Source organism: Daphnia pulicaria, chromosome 11 (genome assembly GCF_021234035.1).
Source record: "Daphnia pulicaria isolate SC F1-1A chromosome 11, SC_F0-13Bv2, whole genome shotgun sequence".
NCBI classification, from domain to species: domain Eukaryota; kingdom Metazoa; phylum Arthropoda; class Branchiopoda; order Diplostraca; family Daphniidae; genus Daphnia; species Daphnia pulicaria.
The window spans coordinates 1,789,286-1,807,079 of NC_060923.1; the positions used below are offsets into that span (position 1 = coordinate 1,789,286).

Here is a 17,794-nt window from a genome sequence, read left to right on the forward strand (position 1 = left end):
GCTTTATAAAGGTTATTTTCTCTCATTTGTTCACCAGAACAAAAAAATAATTTTTTATCTTTAATGTTACAAATGATAAAAAAATATTTTTAAATAAAACTGTGATTAATGTCTTCAACTTTATTCATTAAGGGCGCGTTTATTGCTATTTAACAAGCCTGTACATAATTGTCCTTAAAATAGTCCTCTTCACACGGCTCCAGTACTGATACACCCGAGTTTTGATCTTTCCTGCAGAGTTAACAGAACAAGCACTGCAGCAAGCATACAGACTGGCGCAGGTGAGATAACATAAGGGAAACTTCAGACATGTCCCATCTTTGGTCAACAAACGCTCAAGTGTTGTAAAACAACAACGGAAAATGTAAGGTATCACGAAGAACAATGAAATTTTGCAGAGCAAAAGAACAAATACAGTAGAATACAAGTAATCAGTTGACGGAGATAGGGATAAGTGCGTCGTCGCTTGGAATGAAAAGTTGTTAGAATACGAGACAAAACAGATGGAATACGAACAACTCTACTGATGATCTCGTCGGGAGATAAAGGACGACGGATAAATTTTTACAACAAAAGAATAAGATTACTCTGAATTGAAGCTATCCTATTTACGGCAATAACTCCACGTAATTTTCTGGAATAAGACCTGTACGCCCATTCAACACTCCCTCCAGCCAACCGGGCTCTCTAGATGGTCGTACTGCCAAAATAAATATAAAAGTATGATATCAATAAATTACACCGAACACAATTTCTAACCAAATTTCATACCATTGACGATGATTTGATTGGGCTCAAAAGTTAATTCCGTTTCATTTTCTCCAACGCAAGCGTACAAAGTCCGAACTCTTCTACTTTAAACAAGTCATTAAGCGTCATTTTAAAATAAGCTCTTGATAAACAGTAAATTAAATTAAATTCACCTTGATTGGTTGGCATTGGTTTTAGTAGTATCTGATGCATCAATACTTGCAACAGATGCCGGCACCAGCTGCAATTGGGTAGAATTTAAACCTGTCGTTGCAACAGTCGAGTCTTGCGTTATTTTACTGTTTTTGAGCATTTAGTTTTTAACATACCATATGGTGGCTTAGATGCTGGAGGCTGACCGTTAAACGAAACTGTTGAGGGATTAGCTAATACTGATGGAGGTATCGGCCCTATTGAGGGGAAAGAAGAGAGGGGAGGCAATGGATCTCTGGATGAGGAGCGGGACGAAGATACGGTTGAACCAGGCGCCGAGTCACTTGAACTAAGACTGGTGTTGCTGTGAGGTCGCTCTGGGGCTGAAGTGGCGGAACTCAAAGGAGGAATGACTCCTAATGGACGACCAGTAGGCCCACTAGATAATGCTCCAGCCGATCCCGGCCGTAAATTTGACCTGATAAACACACGATTTATAATTGTTTAGTCACACTTGCATAAAAAGACAAAGAAAATCAAAATTTACCTTGATGATGTTGCAGCTCCATGCTGCGATTGCGCTTGAACCGAAAGCGGCAATTTGTTACCAGACCATAATTCAGCCGTGGTGGGACTTGATGGATACGCTACACGTTGCTGAGGTTGTGACGGATTGCGAACTCCTGTGTTACCTACTGAGGCCATTTGACGAGAAGGACCGTCAACATAAGGAGATGAAGGCGGTGGACTGAGATGAGCTTGAGCAATAGGGGGAATTAGACTGTAGCTGGCAACAGGTTGACGATGAATCAAGGACGGGGGAGTTGGCCCTCCACCACCACCCGTGTAAACCTGGGGTGGAGGCTGATACGCCGGTGGTGACGGTGGACGCATATTGACAGTTGCTGGATTTTTTATTGGTAATTCTGACGGATCCGGTTTCGTCTTGAAAATCTACATTTAAAAAAAAAAAAAAAAAAAAATTGGTTTTTGAGGTCTATGCAAGATTAATATGATTCGATAGAGTTCATACCTTTTCAGAATTTTCAATCATAATCTCAACCACGACGTTGCAAAACTTTATATCCATAATTGCTGCCATTGTCTCTTCTTCCGGACGGAGCAGTGTTGGTCCAAAACACACGCCAAGATTGGAAACGGTCATCAAATTCTTGTCTGATTTTGCAGCGACACTATTATACGAGTAAAGAAATGCAAACTCATGTTAACTCAATATTAGTACACTTAAATATGAAATTCACACACTTTTTGAGATGAGTAATCATGATGTCCAGCATCTTAAAGTGATTTTCAGGCAGCCGATGAACTAAGGCATGCACATCTGCTGTTCGATGAAGACGTGATTCCTGTTCTGTAAAACGGGAACGTGGGAATAAGTCCCCGGTCAAGTCAAATGTTGAGATATCAGTCTCTTACTTGCAGCCGCAATAAAGGCAGTATGATAACGGAATGACATGAGCGGCTCGGGTAACTGACGCAAGTAAGTTTTAATGGCGCTAGTGATAGTCTTGTTTTCCCATTCTAATCGATCTTCCAAATTGAGTTTTTCTACTTTTCGTCGGTCAAGCCCCATCGATAGTAACTTGCTGACTTTGGACGAAACGCCGACCAGTCGATACAGCCCTTGATCTTCCAAACCTACGATATAATAACATGTCATTTTTAGCATTTCTGTAAGAATAGGAAAATGAGGTTAATGAACGCTTACCTCGATTTTCAATTTCTTTGATGCAAGTGCGAATGAATAGGAAACCCACTTCATCCAGTGTGGTTTCTTCGTGTTTGGACGATTTCCCAGGTTGAGCATAAGTCTGAAAAAATGAAATCGCCATTAAATGATTATAGCGAATTGCAACAGTATAAAACATTATGGTAGTTGTTAATAGAAGGAATTGTTATTTACGGTAGGAAACGGGTTTCTGGCTGTGGGTTGGTGTGTTACCGGCTCTTTTCCATCCATCGCATCAAGCCACAACCGACGATCATCCTCTGATAGCGCCTGCAGTGTAATCACCATCACTAGACGATCTTTTGGAGTAATGTCGAAGCAGAATCTCTTTTCAATGGATTCTGACATGCGGCGTGTGCAAGACTTAATCTCCATCGTATCCGTTGTGGTCTTGTTGAAATGAGAAAAATCCGAAACGGAATTATTACATGGCCAATGACCGTGAAGGATAGAAAACAAAAACCTACAATCTTTCCAATCGTTTGTGTGTACGGTATCATGGTGAAAATGCGGTTTTCCTTAGTGTACTGGCAATAATGTTTCGACCAAGTGGTCCCAAATGCCTCTGCAGAGAAGAAAAACAAAAAAAACCCACGATTAAAAACAGTCACACAAAATTATGTTTTTCGATAAAATCTATTATTTCATGTCCGCATTATTTAAATAACTAGCCCGTCAAAAACGCTTGAAGAAAAGTGCATTAAAATAAGGAACTTGGCTCGCTGACCCACTTACTTTTCTCCATGACGTAGAGATAGCCTTGTCGTGTGTACATTTTGTTCAAACTGCCTGGGTCGCACGGCTTCTACAGATGCGGGTGTCAAAAATTAGAAAGTCAGTCGCGTCTCAACAAATAGAAAGAACGTCCACACCAGTTCAAACATATAGGCACTCACAAAAACCCACCACCATCTCTAGAGCAGTAACAAAAGCCGCCCACTTTACACCGAGAAATTCTTTACCAAACAACCGAAGCTGGCAAATGACGAAAGCCCTCCAAAACAAATTAATCTTCAAGTTCACATCGCAACGAAAACGGTCAAGAAACTGCAACAAAATAAAACAACAAAATACGCCTTGCACATATCGATGAGAAAACCAGGCAACTGCAAAGAGGCTTCTATCGCTTAATCAATCATGATTCAGAACTGGCCTAGACTACGAGTCTACTTTACGTAAATAATGGGAGAACGTAATGTGAATACTGAATAGCCATTAATCTTTTTTACACGTCTCATGACGTGACCAATTTAATATCCTGTTTGCTTTTCTGAAAAGAATAAATAAAAGAAGCAGTTTTAGAAATAACGACGAACAAGCTACTTCTCGAAGATACCATTCGAAGTTTCAAAACGAACACTGTTTACAGTGTTAAACGAATATTCAACAAGAAAGAAATCCCTAGAACAATTCGAATAACGCCACGCGCACGAAAAATTCAATGGTAAAATTCTGGGACTGAGTGCACATATAGCAATTTTAATCATATGCGTAGCTGTGGTCAGGAGGGGGAGGAAAGGAAATGTAAAAAACACCCATCTCCGACAGTTGGTTGATCACTTTGTCATAGGATAGGATTATTAAGTTCTAGATGGCAGTGCTCCATCATCATCATCAAAGGGTTATTACGCATTTTCCTGACCATTCGTCTCAATCTGAGTTGCCAACTGTCTGCCGACATCCTTGTAGTGAAGCGTTGGAGCTAAAATTAAATTTCATAACGCCAGAGCATGCACACAATACACACAAAAGCTGAGCAAGAAGCTATTACCGTCTTACGCACCTCCAGCATCTTGCGCATCAACGATTCTGCCTCCTCTCGTGTTGTGTTGAAGTTCTCCCGGGTCTAAAATCACCCAAAAAGAATAAAGAGTCGTTTACACGTTAAACCTGTTTGCTGTTTCTTGTGTTGCTCCACTTGAATCGTACTCTTACCTTTTGAAGGCGCACTTGCAAGTCAGTCATATAAGGTCGGAATTCCTTCGACACTTCGTATCCCTGATGATAGAAAGTTAGCCAGCCATACATGAAGCCTAGCAACTGTTTTAAATAAAAACGAAACAAGATTTTCGAGAAATTATTAATAGTCTTATTTTTATGAGAAAGCTTTGTAGATGAATTTAAAATTTTAAAAACAAAAAAAGGTTTACCGTTTCGACGAACTCAAACTTTTTTCGTTCGTGAACTTCTTGCAAACGGTAGACGTACTCGAGGCTGGCCTGGCAAAAGTGGCGCTGCTCCATCTCCAAAATCGCATCCGCCTAACCAGATCAGATATCAACACCTCTTAAACTCTCGCCAGGAACACGTAATAATAGATGCAAAGAAGGGAGAACAAATAAGAGACCTCCTGTAAGACGGAATCCTGTTTCTTAGTCGATAGGTTCAAGTGGCGCTCTTGACTCTGAACGAACTTGGCCGTCTGCTTCTCAAATTTCTTCTTTTCCTCCTGCCGAATTGAACGGGAAAAGAAAGAAAAAAAATGAAATTCAATTAATCGTCACGTACAAGCACACTTCATTTTCTCTTGCACCACCTTGGCGCCGCCGATGTGTTCTTTCCGAAAGTTCTCCAGTGGTCCGATAAATTGATCCTTAGCTCGCTCCAACTAACGATGAGGAAAATAAGTAGTTTTTATTCGAAAACGTAAGCAGAATGCCGGAAGAAAGGCGATGAGGCATTACCATCCGATCCCGTTCATCTTCAATGGCGTTGATGAGTCGACCGAATTCTTTGAGCGACCCGGCAATGACGATCTCATCATCCGTTTGGCTGTTGCCAATACACTCGAACTGGAAGCTCATCAGACTTGTGGCGAGACTGCGCTGCGCCCGAGACAAGGCTGTTATCGTGCGATTAAGAAAGGAAAAATGGAGTTAAAAGCCAGATCATTTATAACTCTACTGTTAAAACCAATATTTGGATCGCCACATTTTATTTTTTTCCCGAAAAATCTACACCTGCAATAGCTTCACGTCCGGCCGTGCGTGGCTGACCGCATCAGTTGCGTTAGAAATACCCCCGACTAAGGCGTTTTGTGGTCAGGACTCACCGTTACGGGTCCCGAACGGACAGACGGTAACGAGAATAACGACAGGAAATTTCGGAAATAGCCCCAAGGAATCAAACAACCTGTGGTGTTGTCTCATATCAGCCCAATTCTTGAAAACCCTACCCTGTCTCATGTAGGTACATTATTAGCCATATTTACAGAAGCTTTCACAAAACAAAAAGGAGAAAGTTGCATATCGAGTTTCAGTACACGTTCCACAAGAACCCAATCTCTGGTCATTGTCTTCCAACACCACAGATGTGCCTGGATCTACACGAAAAATGATTGGGACTGGTAACTTATCCATGACTAATCTATACAGCAAGCTGCAAGGGGGTTGAAATTGATAAAACGGTAGAGTTGAGTTGAACAAAAGATCTGAGAATTGATAATACAGGAAGGAGAGGGTTGGTCTTACCTCTGGCAGCATTGACGAGGTCTTTTACTTCCTTAATTAGCACTTTAATAGCAAGACTGGTTTTCTCCAACTCTTTTTCGTGGCCTTGGAGATTTTCTCTGAAGTACGGGCTGTCTGTTAGGCACTCAGTGAACTCCAAAGGAAGAAGCCCCATTATGAGGCTAGTTGGATTTCAAAGTTTGAAAGCCACGAAAATAATAAGCACTGACCAAGTTGATGACAATAACAAAAAAATTTGAAGGGACACCTGTTGCCCCAGTTAGCAACGGATCTCGCTAAACATCGTCAAGAACTCGGCGTAAATAATAGTCGTTTCCACTGAATCACCACCAAAAGAGAATATTGCAAAAGTTGTTGATCTCGAAAAAACGAATTACTTGAATGCTAAGCTTTGTGAGCAAAATGAAATGCACATCACTGACTGTTGGAAGGGCGAAAGATGTGTTTGGCAGATGAAAACACGACTGTGGGACTGTCTATGTGTTCGGGTGGGGCAACGAGATACGCGATCCCAACCCCTTTTCCCTCTCTCTCTGACCGCCACCAACTCGACTAGTTTTGCAGGATCCCTAAACACACCTGTCAGTTTTCGTCTGCTTCCAAGTCAACAATATACTGGCAAGTGGAGTTTACTTATTTGGCGAGATCCCTTCCACTGGACATTTTCAAACAAATTCCATTTTTTGTGAATTGTATTAGCTCATACTTTGAAACAAAATGCCAAAGAAAAAGACGGGTCAAAGAAAGAAGGCTGAAAAGCAGAAATTACGCCAGAAAGAGATCCGTTCTGGCAAAGAAATGAAACCGTTAGCTGACTGGGCATGCAACTCGAATATGGTGCGATTCATTTTTCAATTGAACACGGTTTCTTAATATCTTTTTATGTTGAGAGTAGGAATGCGATAGATGTCAACGAAAGCAGAAACTTCGCGCTTTCTGTTACTTTTGCCAGTCACTTCAACGACTTCCAATGTGTGGTCACTGCGCCAAAGTGAAATGCATGTTGAAAACTGGGGACTGTGTTATCAAGCACGGAAGTGTTTTTACGACTGGATTGGCAATGGTGGTAAGTTCGTTTAAAAGCTGATGTTTTATTTCCAACAATCAACACGAGTTTTTTCTCCACATTTACAAAGGGTGCCATTTGTGATCACTGTGAGGCTTGGATCTGCCATGGTAAGAAATGCCTGAGTGTACATGGATGTTTGTGCCCCCTGCAAGATGCTGTTTGTGCTGAATGCGATAGAAATGTGTGGGGTCACGGTGGAAGGATCTTTCAGTGCTCATTCTGCTCCAATCACCTCTGTGAAGATGATCAGTTTGAGCATCAAGCTTCTTGCCAAATTCTGGAAGCCGAAACGTACAAGTGTCAGTCGTGTAATCGACACGGCCAGTACTCTTGCCTCAAGTGTAAGATCTGCTACTGCGAGGATCACGTCAGGCGTAAAGGCTTCAAGTACGAACGTGGCCAGCCGGTGCCCTGTCCGAAATGCGGCTTCGAGACAAACGAGACCAAAGATATGAGCATGTCAAGTAATATAATCTTTCTATTGATTTTCAAAATTTCGCGAGTCATTTGGCCGATACATTTCACATTTTTCTCGCAGCTCGAACACACAAATATGGCAGGCAGAAACCTGCTGGAGACTACGGCGACGACGACGAAGAAGGAGATGATTACGGAGATGCAGGTAATCAATCCCACTCTGGGCTTCAATCAAAAATATCACCACATTCACAAGAAATTGTTTGTTTTTTTTAGATTATTCTGGTGGCGCTACCGGTGGTGGATCTTATTCCTACACTTACGATGACGATGATGATGATGACGACGACGACGATGACGACGACTCGTCAGATGAAGAGGATAGCGACGACTCCGGTGAAGAGGAGGAAGAAGAGGTGAAAGAAGCCGATGCTGGAAAAAAGCCCTTAGAAGTGAAAACTAAAGAAACTGAATAGATTTGGAACATACCATTCGTTAGGTCAAATAAACCATGGACGATTGATGTTGAATTTTATTTCGCCTTTTTCAGTCTCGTCGATTTACATGGTATAATTTGTGTGTAGTTAGCTCTTCATCTCTTTATTTCTTTTTTTTTTCTTCTTTTTAGGGGGAGGTTTCGGGTATGAAAGGTTATGGTTGGGTTTCTCTATACATTGAACAAGGTATACAAACACGGAGGATGGTTTTTGGACACCCTGGGATAGTTCAGACACGACAGACACAGGAAAGCGTAAGATAAGATCATGGACTAAGGGCAACAAGGGCGCGGAGGGGATTTTTGCGTGGTAGAATCTACTTCACGACAGAACTTTCCAACGAGCAATAATAATATTTCACGTAAAAATCAGAAGAAATTCAACAATCCAAATGAAACCAAAATTAAAGGGAAACAAAACAAAAGTAGAGAGAGAGGCTCAAGAGGGTCTAAAGAGACGAGGAACAGGGACTGGGTAGCATTTTCTTCAAATAATTTGATGTTTAATTTTTCTTTTCTTATTAAAAAAAAAAGAAAAAAAATTCCACAATCAATTAGGATAAAAGACGAAAACCAAATCTACAGTACCGCGTTGGCAACGAGTCACACACACACACACTAAATAAATTTTTTGTCATAGTGCATGTATGAGATGATTTGATAAATATACTTTGTCATTATTATGTCTTCTTTTGTCGACAAATTTTTTAAAAATGTTTTTGTCATATCAGCAAAACACAAATTCTCTTTCTTCCCCTTTTTTTGTCAAATCAGATCATCATCGTTTCTTTTCTTTTTTTCCTTTTTTTGTGTTTATGGGGGTATTAGTGAAGGGATCTCTTCAGCTCTACTTCCGGATTTAAAAAAAAAAAAGACGACCATACAAAACATTACAAATGATGTCAATTCCCCTATCCCCCCCCCGTCGTTTTATGTCGTAAGTTCCGTGAATGAAACTTGCTTCAATCAAAAAAGCTCAAGTCCAAGTTAACAAAACCGTGCGACCATATCAGAACAAAATGCGCAATCTCTTCTTGTTTTTTTTTCTTTCAAATATTCGTTTTGTTTTTTGTTTGTTTCCTTGGGTCTTTTCAGTCTTGCGGATCGTGAACGAAGCCATTTCGATCAACAAAATAGATCGTAAGACTCTTTTGATGAGGTCGTTGAAGTAAAAAAAATAATACAAAAAAAAAGGAAGGGAAGTAAAGAGTGTACAGGGGGATGATGGGGGTCATGATTTTGTGTGTGTTTCCTTCTCTCTTTCTCTTCTTCTTCTTCGATCCTTTTTTTCTCTCCTAGCTTGTGTATAGCAGATTCTCCGTCTCTTCCGTCATTTGGCTAGCTGGGATGTCCTCTTCTTAGTCTTCCGCTCTGTCGCATCACTCGGGTTTCAAGCGATGCCATTGGACGACAGCCTGACGTGGCTTGGTGATCATGTCCTGCCAATGTTTGGTCTCCGAGGCTCCCGTGCTGTTCTTACCTACACAATAAACGTGAAACGAAAATTAAAAGAAAAATGGGCGGAATGGGTGTAAATCAAGTGAGACGGACTGCTGGACTGGCTGGGGAATCACGGAGGAACACGGCAACTGTGCAAGCAGTCATTAGCGGATCAATTACACCAAGTGCGTGACGAAACGTCCGAGAGAGATGTTGGGGCTGGAAAGACACTCGCAGTTCAACTCTCTCCCGGAAAGCACGGTTCCATTACCCCATCCAGGAGTGGACCAGAGGTCACAAAAGGGTGGGGTGGGGGAGAGGAAGTAGCAGCTGGGCCCAACCCGTGATCGATTTCTCTAAGCCTTGAAGAGATGAAGTTGATTGATTCACGGCCAAGCGAGCACGTACGTTTCTATCCCCCGTTGCCCGTCCCGAAACATACCTTTAGACACACACGGCCCGGGTCGATCGATTCCCCCCCTGGCGTTTTGATCCTTATATTTTCTTTTTACAATGTGTGTAGTACACGCGAAATAAAATAGAAAAAAGCTTTTCACTTTTTTCCTTTTTTTCGAGATCAAATAAAAAAGGGGGAAGAAAAAACATTACGGGATTCTCCAGGTGCCTATAGCAGATGATCCGACCTTTTTGGCCCGAGCGGGAGTGTTGAATTGATCCTGTTCCGCCAGGATCGATTCGTCTGATGAGGAGAAGGCACAGCTAGCAGCAGCAGATGAAAAGATGAAGGCAAACAGATTGAAATAGAAAGCAGCTTTCATAGAAGAAGAAAACGGGTCAAAACAGATAAGGGGCTCAAAAAAGAGGAAATAAATCAGATCGGATTCGATGTGATGATTCATCAACTTGGTTTTCTTTCTTATTTCCCCTTTTATTCTCCGGCCATGTATAGGTTATTAAGGGGGGAAAATCCGAAGGAAGAAAATAGACAAAGGAAACTTCTTTTTTTTCCCCAGCTCTCACTCTCTATCCGCTTCATTAATTCGCTACACATTTAAAAACGATGACGTCGCACAGCCGGGGCGCAAGAAACGGCATCAATGCGCATGGACACACCGAAAATGTCAATCTCTTCACTTTTTTAGATAGATGGAAAACCGGACTGTTTTCCAGCACGCACAGCGAGAGAGAAAGACAGGCCCTCGTGTGGAATTCCTTCAACTTTGCGAGAGAGGTCCAAACGACGCATTCCACTCGAGGAATCTGTTCCAATATATATCAGCTGTTGATTGGAAAATGCCTTGGGTACACATCAGACGGTTCCCCAGAAACAATTCAACCCACATGTAGCCTTTTGATAGGCTAGAACACAACCCAGTCATTGGGCCATTGGTAAAAATCAAAGAGAAATCGTTGCTTTCCTCTCAGGTGACGGGATATTGGAAAGTCCAGTCTGTCATTGGACTCCTGATTTGATTTGATGTCCTTAATCAAAAGTGCTCAGACTACAAGTTGAAAAACTTGTTTTTAGTCGCATTACATAATCAGTCAAACATCAAAACGACATTTCCCAGTTAACAAATTTCTTTCAGGTTTTTTGTTTTTTTTAAATCTTTAAACTAAAATTTCTCTTTCCAAAATTCCGTGAATTCAGTTCATTTTGTTTTACATCATTTCGTTCCACTTGCCCTCAAGGCACTGGGAGTCGGGAATCGAATTTTGTTGACGATAATGAGGTGTCCAATATTTCGTCGACCTTATAGACGCGGGAGTTGACGTGACTCCTTAATAATAATAAAAAAAAGAGGATCGTTTAAGTTGGAGTCGGAAGGAACGGAGAGGAAGCTTGAAGCTGTGCTCAGCCATTCAATTAGAACTGTGCTCCAAGTCATTTGAAAATTGAAATTCTTTTCGAATGTCAAAAGAAGCCCGTCTTCTTCTTTTGATGTGAGTCATAACATGATTCGAACGTTCTAACCTCCACCCACCCACCGTACCAGCCGACAAAATGCGTACCGCAACCGAGGCACGTTCGCTGCCTATCTGGCGTCCATTAGATCCTCCGCTTGATTGGATGATGAATAACGATTTGCCATTGCAACTTTTCATCCGCCAAGAGGGAGAAAAGACGTACACGGTACAAACGGTTTGTTGGCATAAAATAAGGCCGCGAATCAAAGAAAAAAGACGCGGGCAATTCAAAAGTTCGACACTGCGCAAGACCTCGTGAATCTTCCAACGGTCAAAACTTCCAACGGAACTCGAAAAAAAAAGAAAAGAAAAAAAGGGGGAAGCCGGAAGGAAGTCAGGAACAAAGTGGACAGGAGCCGGCCCTATAGTCTATTCAAAGGAGACTTTTTTTTCCCGTCCTCCTAATGGATGCCACATACGACCACGACTGTGTGTACATATAAAAGACCATCCCATTTCTTTAGAACTTTTTCTTTTCTTTGATGGCGATGAAAATGGCTAAATGGACGGGGGCATTCAAAAACAGTTGGGAGCATTTCCTTCTCTATCGTGATGGGTTCCTGGCCGGGCAACGCTCAAAGTGGTCGGCAGGGACGGACCATCAGCCGTCCAATCAAGTGTGTGTGGGGCTGTTGCTTCACGCAACGAATCGGCGCTGGCTCGGGAGTTCAGCTCCTTTTTATATCGCTCGCCTCCGGCCGCTGCTATTGTTTTCCATTTCTTATATCATCCGCAATCTACCGTAGACGGGCAACAACCAGGTCCCCCTCCACCCCCCATTCTGACGCAAATGAAGTTAACTCGTTCGAGTCGAGTGATATGGAGGGAAAAAACTCATGGCAATCAACTTGAACCGCTCCCGCAGGAAAAAGAAGATGACGGTCGTCACGGGGGGGTCTGCCAACTTAACGAAGCGTGAGTCGATGGCAAGAGAAACTGTCGGCTGGATAGCTGGGCGGCGGCGGTGGCAGCACCGTCTGATGAGATTACGTGTGCGGGAGGCGGCTCGACTGGACCGTCTTCGACATCTCCGTCCGTCTGCCGAGTCTTTATCACTCGATTCCATCCGTCATTGTCTTGGCGCACGGAAGGCCGGCCCGGCGGATGGGGGGAAACACGCAGAGCTGGAAAGCAGTTGCTCAATGAAGAAAAATAAAAGAAGATGGATGGATGGAAAATAATAAAAATAAAAATCAATCCTGGTAAGAGAGAAATCAGGAATATCAACCGACTCGTGACAGGATCGACTCCAGCCCGTGACATCTTTTTAGTAGCCCCCCCCCCATCATCTGCGTGTATTTATGACGTTTCATGTCGCTGAACTTTGATGTGAGACAGCCACCGGACTGGCTGCTGGCGGATGCCGAATGAACGATTGCGCTCGCTCCTTTTGAAATAAAACTAGACAAGACAGGCTCACAAAAGGGCCGTCCGACGGATTGCGGAATGATATCCTCTTCCGACTCTCTCCGCCCGTTTCCTGCTACTACTACTACTACTACACCCATCTCATAATAATAATAACTGGCGACATCATCTGTGTTCCATCATCGTCGACGTCAAATAAGTCGATCCTCTTTTCGCCTATTGACGAGCACAGTCGAGACTTCCGCTTTAGATAGATATATTATATGTATGGACCGGCCCGGAATCTTCCCGACATGTTTTATATATAACGTTCCGTCCTTCTCCTCTTCTTCTTCTTCTTCTCTCAATGGAAATGCAGATCACATTTGCATAAGGAGATCTTTTCTTTCTTTCTTTTCTTCTTTGCGCCCAGCACAGACATTTGCTTTTGTCACTCGCCCATCCAAAAATGGGAGAGGCGTGTCAAAGTTTTCCTCCACAGCACCGACTTTTCAATCCCGCACGGGGTACACGGACCCGACAAATAAAATAAATCAATCCCCCGAATAATATTTCCGACAAGTTAAAATGTCACGGGGTTCCCATTTTTATTTTATTTCATTTTTCATTTGATTCGATTCGATTTGGTTTGCTGGGATTGGCACTGGGACTAGCCGGATTGGGAATGAAATAAAATAGTCCCGAAACGAAATAAAAAGGGAGGAGGGGGGTCGACAACAGTTCACGGTTGTTGTTTATATTTTTTTTTTTGCTCTACTTCCGCCGGAAGTAACCAATGAACGACAACAAAATGGCGGAGGAAACAGCGTACTACGCAGAGCGCATCCTCTTTTTTTTTCTAGTACAAAACTGTTAAGGACTTTGTGTGTGTGTGTGTATTGCATTCGAGAGATATTTCGGTATGTAGGACGGACGCTGTTTTCCCGGGCGCGTCTTATTTGGCTGGACTCTCTCTCTCATTCCGGGCACAAAATCAAAACGAGTCCCGGACTTGCGGGTGGACCAATGAACCTGGAAGGGGCGTGTTCTCATAATGACGATATTGACATGCTGCCGCATTTTTGATCGAATCCCAAAGAGCAAAAATAAATACGTGTGTGTGTGTGTGTGCGGTTCTTTACAGCCCAGTCACGACATCCTTCTTCTTCTTCCGGCCCGCTGTCCTCCTACGTCACCGAAAATCTTTTTCTTCTTCTTCTTCTTTTTCTCTGTCTTCCATTATCTTTCTGGGCATAGAGCTGCACAACACGACGACGTATATATACGTACGTATATGGTATAGAAAAGCGGATGATGATAATACGGCCGGCTGTGATTTATCATCCGCCCGAGTCAAAAAGAAAGAAAAAGAAAAAATGGGAATTGGATTTCTTCCAGTGACGTTAGATCGCACAGGCGCCCAACAGGAGGAGAGACACGATAACATCAGCCAACAGTTACAGCCACATATCGACCATCGTGTCCGTCTTCTTCTTATTTTTCTTTTAATAATCCGGGCCGGCCATATCTCTCTTTCAAAAAATATAAAAATAAATATAACACGGGAGCCCTGTGTCAACCTGCCTGGACAAATACTCGCTGATGAGGCCCAACTCGGAATTCTTTAATTGTTCAAGACCCTGGAGGGTTCAAACGGTCCGTCGGCCCGTCAGCGCTGTAGATGTAATGCCTCATTTTCATTTCTTATTCGCTGCTCCAACTGATGCTGATGTGACACTCGCCCATTCGTTTCTCCACGTGTGTGTGTGTGCAATATCCCCGGTCTGTTTTATGCGTTTCGTCTGCCCGACCCAGGGGGGAGAATAAGGGGGGCCGGCAACGACACGTTGGAGGCAGCACACAGCGAACGTGTTGGTGGATGGGAATGATGAAGAACGACCGTGCTGCGTGTGCTGGGCGCATACGTTGCAATGCAATAATCTAGATGTATGTATCTTGCACACACACACACACACACTAGGGCCGTCGGTTGTAAATATATTCCGGAGCTGGAGTCAATCTATCTGTCTGGCCTTCTCCCACCGCTGCGGGGTGGGTGGTGGAAAAAGAGTGTGGCGTGATAACATTAATCGCCTCAGAGACGGCCAAGAAAAAAGAAATCAAAAATACAAAATAAAATAAAAAAGGGAAATCATGGGAGCGTTTGATTCCATCACGTCGCAATCGTGAATCACCATATAGTACAGTTTTCCCTTCTCGCCCATCTCCAGCGCTGCTCTCTGTGTGACGTTCGCAATCCTGATGGCTGGTAGAGAGACGGCCTAGCAGCCTGGCAGCAGGAGGAAAGAGAGGGGTGACGGTATATTGCGCGTGTAACTGCAAGGCTGGGCTTTTATCCAACAGTGGGACGGCGCCATATCTTCTCGTATCGATAAACTGGTGTATATTATTGTCGCATTATAATGAGAATCCTGGCCGGCTGACGACCTCCATTTTTCTTTTATTTATCTTTTTAGCATCGCTCCTTTAGATTATTTTCCGGCCGCCGATCATTTTATTAGATTGAGTCGGCACGTCCTCGGCCGCCGTCCGTCTTGGTTGGCTATCTAAATGGGACGGGCCGCGAGAAAGCTCGGGACGACAGACTGGCCGAGTAGGTCACGATAAAAGTCAATAAAAAAAAAACAAGGATAAAAGGCAACGGGCGGTGGAGAGAGGGAAATAAAAAAGGGGTAGGGAGTCAATCGATCGGGTCGTCCAGAGTGTGACGACGCTCTTTTAGCGTCGATCATCGAGTCCTTTTTTTTACGTTCGCTTCGCCAGAGGGGGGTCCAATCGTTGCTGGCCAACAAAAACCTGGTGCTCCTTTCCAGCAGCACGACCCCAATGAACTTTTTGACATGCCAACCCTCCTCGTTCGTTCATTCATTTGGATTCTAGTGGCACTTGATCAATTTGGCCGGGGAATGTTTTTTCTTTTGGCGGGAAATTCAAAAATATAATAATAAATTTCGGACTAACCGGTGAGTGAGATGCGGCCGATGAGTTCGTTGCGGCCGATGTTGTCAAAGTCCATGACGCGGACGTCGAGCGAGCACTCGCGGATCTTCTCCCACGGCACGTTGAAGGTGAACGTCTCGTTGAACACCGGCTCCAGCGTGCACTTGTAGACGGGCGTCTTGCGCTTCTCCACACGCTTGTCGCCAAAGTACAGCCACACCTTGACGTAAGGATCTGGCGGTTTTAAATACAAATAATTTAGAAAATTTAGAAAATTAAAATCCCAGATTCACTCGAATGTCTCCCTCCTTTTTTATTAATCTGCTCTCGATTAAACCTCGTCATCTTTTGTTGGTTTTTTCTTACCCGATTTGCCGTTAATGTCTTTGGCTTTGAGATTTCGGGCTTTGAGGGCGATCAGGGTCAGCGTCGAGTTGGTGGGATGGTAGCAGAGAGAGACCAGCAATTCGCCGCACTTGTCCTTCAGCGGCGGCTTCAGAGCTTTCCAGAAAACGGGTTTCTCAGAGAAATCAACCTGTCGATAATTCATTTTGCATAATAATTGAAATTAAAACATGTCAACATTTAATGAAAGGAACAAATTTAAAAGGAAATACCTGACAGAGGGGTAGAAAGACTTCGCCGATGGAATCGTCGCGGGAGAATCGGTCGTAATCGAAAACGTGCAGGTGCAAGACTCGGCTCTGCAGTTTCTGGATGGGGAATCCTGTCGGAGATATAAAAAGAAGATCAGAATGGAACATTTCACGCAATTCATAACATCTAACATAAGTCATTTTCAACATGGGGTCCTCTCATGATTTATTAGATTTAAAAGGTCCCCGGGTCGGACGCGAGACGGACCTGTTGACCGTTCAAGGAAAAATAAATAAAACAAAATAAATACAAAAGTCTGTTGGGGCCTTTTATTCTCTTGCGACCATATCACCGACCTACCCCTCGGCGCAAAAAAATAGAGGAGGGGGGAAATCGTTAGGGAGATGGTGGCCGGTCCCGCGTCTAATTTTTTCTTCATTTTCTATTTGCTTTTGACGGCCCGCTGGGGAAATCACCCAAAGAAAAACAGACGAGGAGGAGCCCCCGCGAATAATCTAAACAGACAAGTCACGAAGTGAGAGAGGCCGGCCGGCCGGCCGAAAACCCCCCCTCCCCCCCCCCACCTCTGGTCCCGACATGATTGATCCAGCCCCCTCCTCCCCCAACCCCTCAAAAAAGAGGGGGACTGGAACAGGCGGCGAATACTAATCAAGTCAAAGTCAATGAATTTCCACCCCGTGTCAATAAAGCGATTCCTGTACACACATTCACTGCCAACATTCCCCCCGCCCAGCTGATGGCTATTTCTTCCTCTCTCCTATAGAGATGCTGTACAGTTACCCCCAGTCGATTGTTTGATCCTGCCCAAAAAAGGATGGCTGCCACGATCAAAGGCTTACACAGAGAGCATCATCGCTCTCTGCCGATCCTGAAACTCGTCTTTGAACATCAATTGAACATTTGTTCGTACCACGTCTAGAGCAGACGGACGGACGCCGAGAGAGCTTTTCTCTCTGATGACTGTCATTAGATGTCTAAAGATATGGCCGTCTCTTGTAGAGAAAGCTGGAGGGGGGGATTCGCCCGCTACTGTCACCCCGATGTTCGCCCCGACACTTTGGGTCGAGCTTTGATGGCGTCCACCACAGTGCCAGTCAAACTATACGTCGCCTGTGGTTTATCGGCTCTTTTGTTTCAGGGTCCCTCGTTTATAAAACTGTTGATTGCGTCAGAGGAGCAACAAGAGTTTGACTCATTCGATTTAAAAGGCGGTTCTCCCGGAGGGGTTAAAACAAGTCACAAATCAACAAGAGACGATATCCTGAAGAATGGGGATGAAGTTATTCTCTGGGAGCTGTTAAGATGAATTATGGACTTGGCTATAACTATACTACTACTGTCGATCTATAATATCCGGCCTGGAGTGCTGGCTGGCGGGCATGGAGAGGAAACGG

General features: G+C 43.6%; 3 protein-coding genes across 12 annotated transcripts in view; 1 reads left to right on the forward strand and 2 right to left on the reverse strand.

Moving 5' to 3' along the window:
- Nucleotides 1–119: 119 nt before the first annotated feature.
- LOC124315141 (rho GTPase-activating protein 26-like) lies at nucleotides 120–6,615 on the reverse strand. Of its 4 annotated transcripts, none has more exons than XM_046780592.1 (19): nucleotides 6,124–6,615; nucleotides 5,338–5,495; nucleotides 5,190–5,261; nucleotides 5,001–5,102; nucleotides 4,804–4,914; nucleotides 4,589–4,693; nucleotides 4,437–4,499; nucleotides 3,389–3,458; nucleotides 3,121–3,218; nucleotides 2,828–3,043; nucleotides 2,633–2,735; nucleotides 2,341–2,562; nucleotides 2,170–2,275; nucleotides 1,937–2,096; nucleotides 1,451–1,857; nucleotides 1,080–1,381; nucleotides 924–1,014; nucleotides 772–854; nucleotides 120–700 (listed from the first exon to the last, which is right to left on the reverse strand). In XM_046780592.1, the coding sequence occupies exons 1-19, from the start codon at nucleotides 6,275–6,277 to the stop codon at nucleotides 609–611; spliced, it is 2,715 nt and encodes a 904-aa protein (XP_046636548.1). In that variant the 5' UTR covers nucleotides 6,278–6,615; the 3' UTR covers nucleotides 120–608. The 4 variants fall into 4 exon arrangements, with proteins under 4 accessions (XP_046636548.1, XP_046636549.1, XP_046636547.1 ...); XM_046780593.1 differs by having other exon boundaries at nucleotides 2,867–3,043; nucleotides 4,425–4,499; XM_046780591.1 differs by having other exon boundaries at nucleotides 772–851; nucleotides 4,425–4,499.
- Nucleotides 6,616–6,716: 101 nt separating this feature from the next.
- LOC124315472 (zinc finger protein 330 homolog) lies at nucleotides 6,717–8,130 on the forward strand. Its single transcript, XM_046781171.1, has 5 exons — nucleotides 6,717–6,960; nucleotides 7,019–7,189; nucleotides 7,260–7,656; nucleotides 7,731–7,814; nucleotides 7,886–8,130. The coding sequence occupies exons 1-5, from the start codon at nucleotides 6,841–6,843 to the stop codon at nucleotides 8,083–8,085; spliced, it is 972 nt and encodes a 323-aa protein (XP_046637127.1). The 5' UTR covers nucleotides 6,717–6,840; the 3' UTR covers nucleotides 8,086–8,130.
- LOC124315264 (synaptotagmin-7-like) overlaps nucleotides 8,124–17,794 on the reverse strand; it is a 43,845-nt gene continuing 34,174 nt past the window's right edge. For all 7 annotated transcript variants that reach the window (XM_046780815.1, XM_046780817.1, XM_046780816.1 and 4 more), the window contains 4 exons: nucleotides 16,400–16,509; nucleotides 16,149–16,317; nucleotides 15,804–16,016; nucleotides 8,124–9,585 (listed from right to left, as the gene is read on the reverse strand). In XM_046780815.1, coding sequence (XP_046636771.1) covers nucleotides 9,485–9,585; nucleotides 15,804–16,016; nucleotides 16,149–16,317; nucleotides 16,400–16,509 — 593 coding nt within the window. In that variant the 3' untranslated portion in view covers nucleotides 8,124–9,484. The remainder of the gene's footprint in view (nucleotides 9,586–15,803; nucleotides 16,017–16,148; nucleotides 16,318–16,399; nucleotides 16,510–17,794) is intronic.

Bases quoted from the DNA above. Each gene is read 5' to 3' on its own strand.
- LOC124315141 (XM_046780590.1), bottom strand. From the start codon at position 6,277: ATGGGGCTTCTTCCTTTGGAGTTCACTGAGTGCCTAACAGACAGCCCG. The intron at 4,694-4,803 runs GTAAACCTTTTT...TATTTAAAACAG, and splicing joins AGTTTGAGTTCGTCGAAACG to TTGCTAGGCTTCATGTATGG. The intron at 2,563-2,632 runs GTAAGCGTTCAT...ATTATATCGTAG, and splicing joins CAAAGAAATTGAAAATCGAG to GTTTGGAAGATCAAGGGCTG.
- LOC124315472 (XM_046781171.1), top strand. From the start codon at position 6,841: ATGCCAAAGAAAAAGACGGGTCAAAGAAAGAAGGCTGAAAAGCAGAAA. The intron at 6,961-7,018 runs GTGCGATTCATT...TGTTGAGAGTAG, and splicing joins GGGCATGCAACTCGAATATG to GAATGCGATAGATGTCAACG. The intron at 7,657-7,730 runs GTAATATAATCT...TTTTTCTCGCAG, and splicing joins CAAAGATATGAGCATGTCAA to CTCGAACACACAAATATGGC.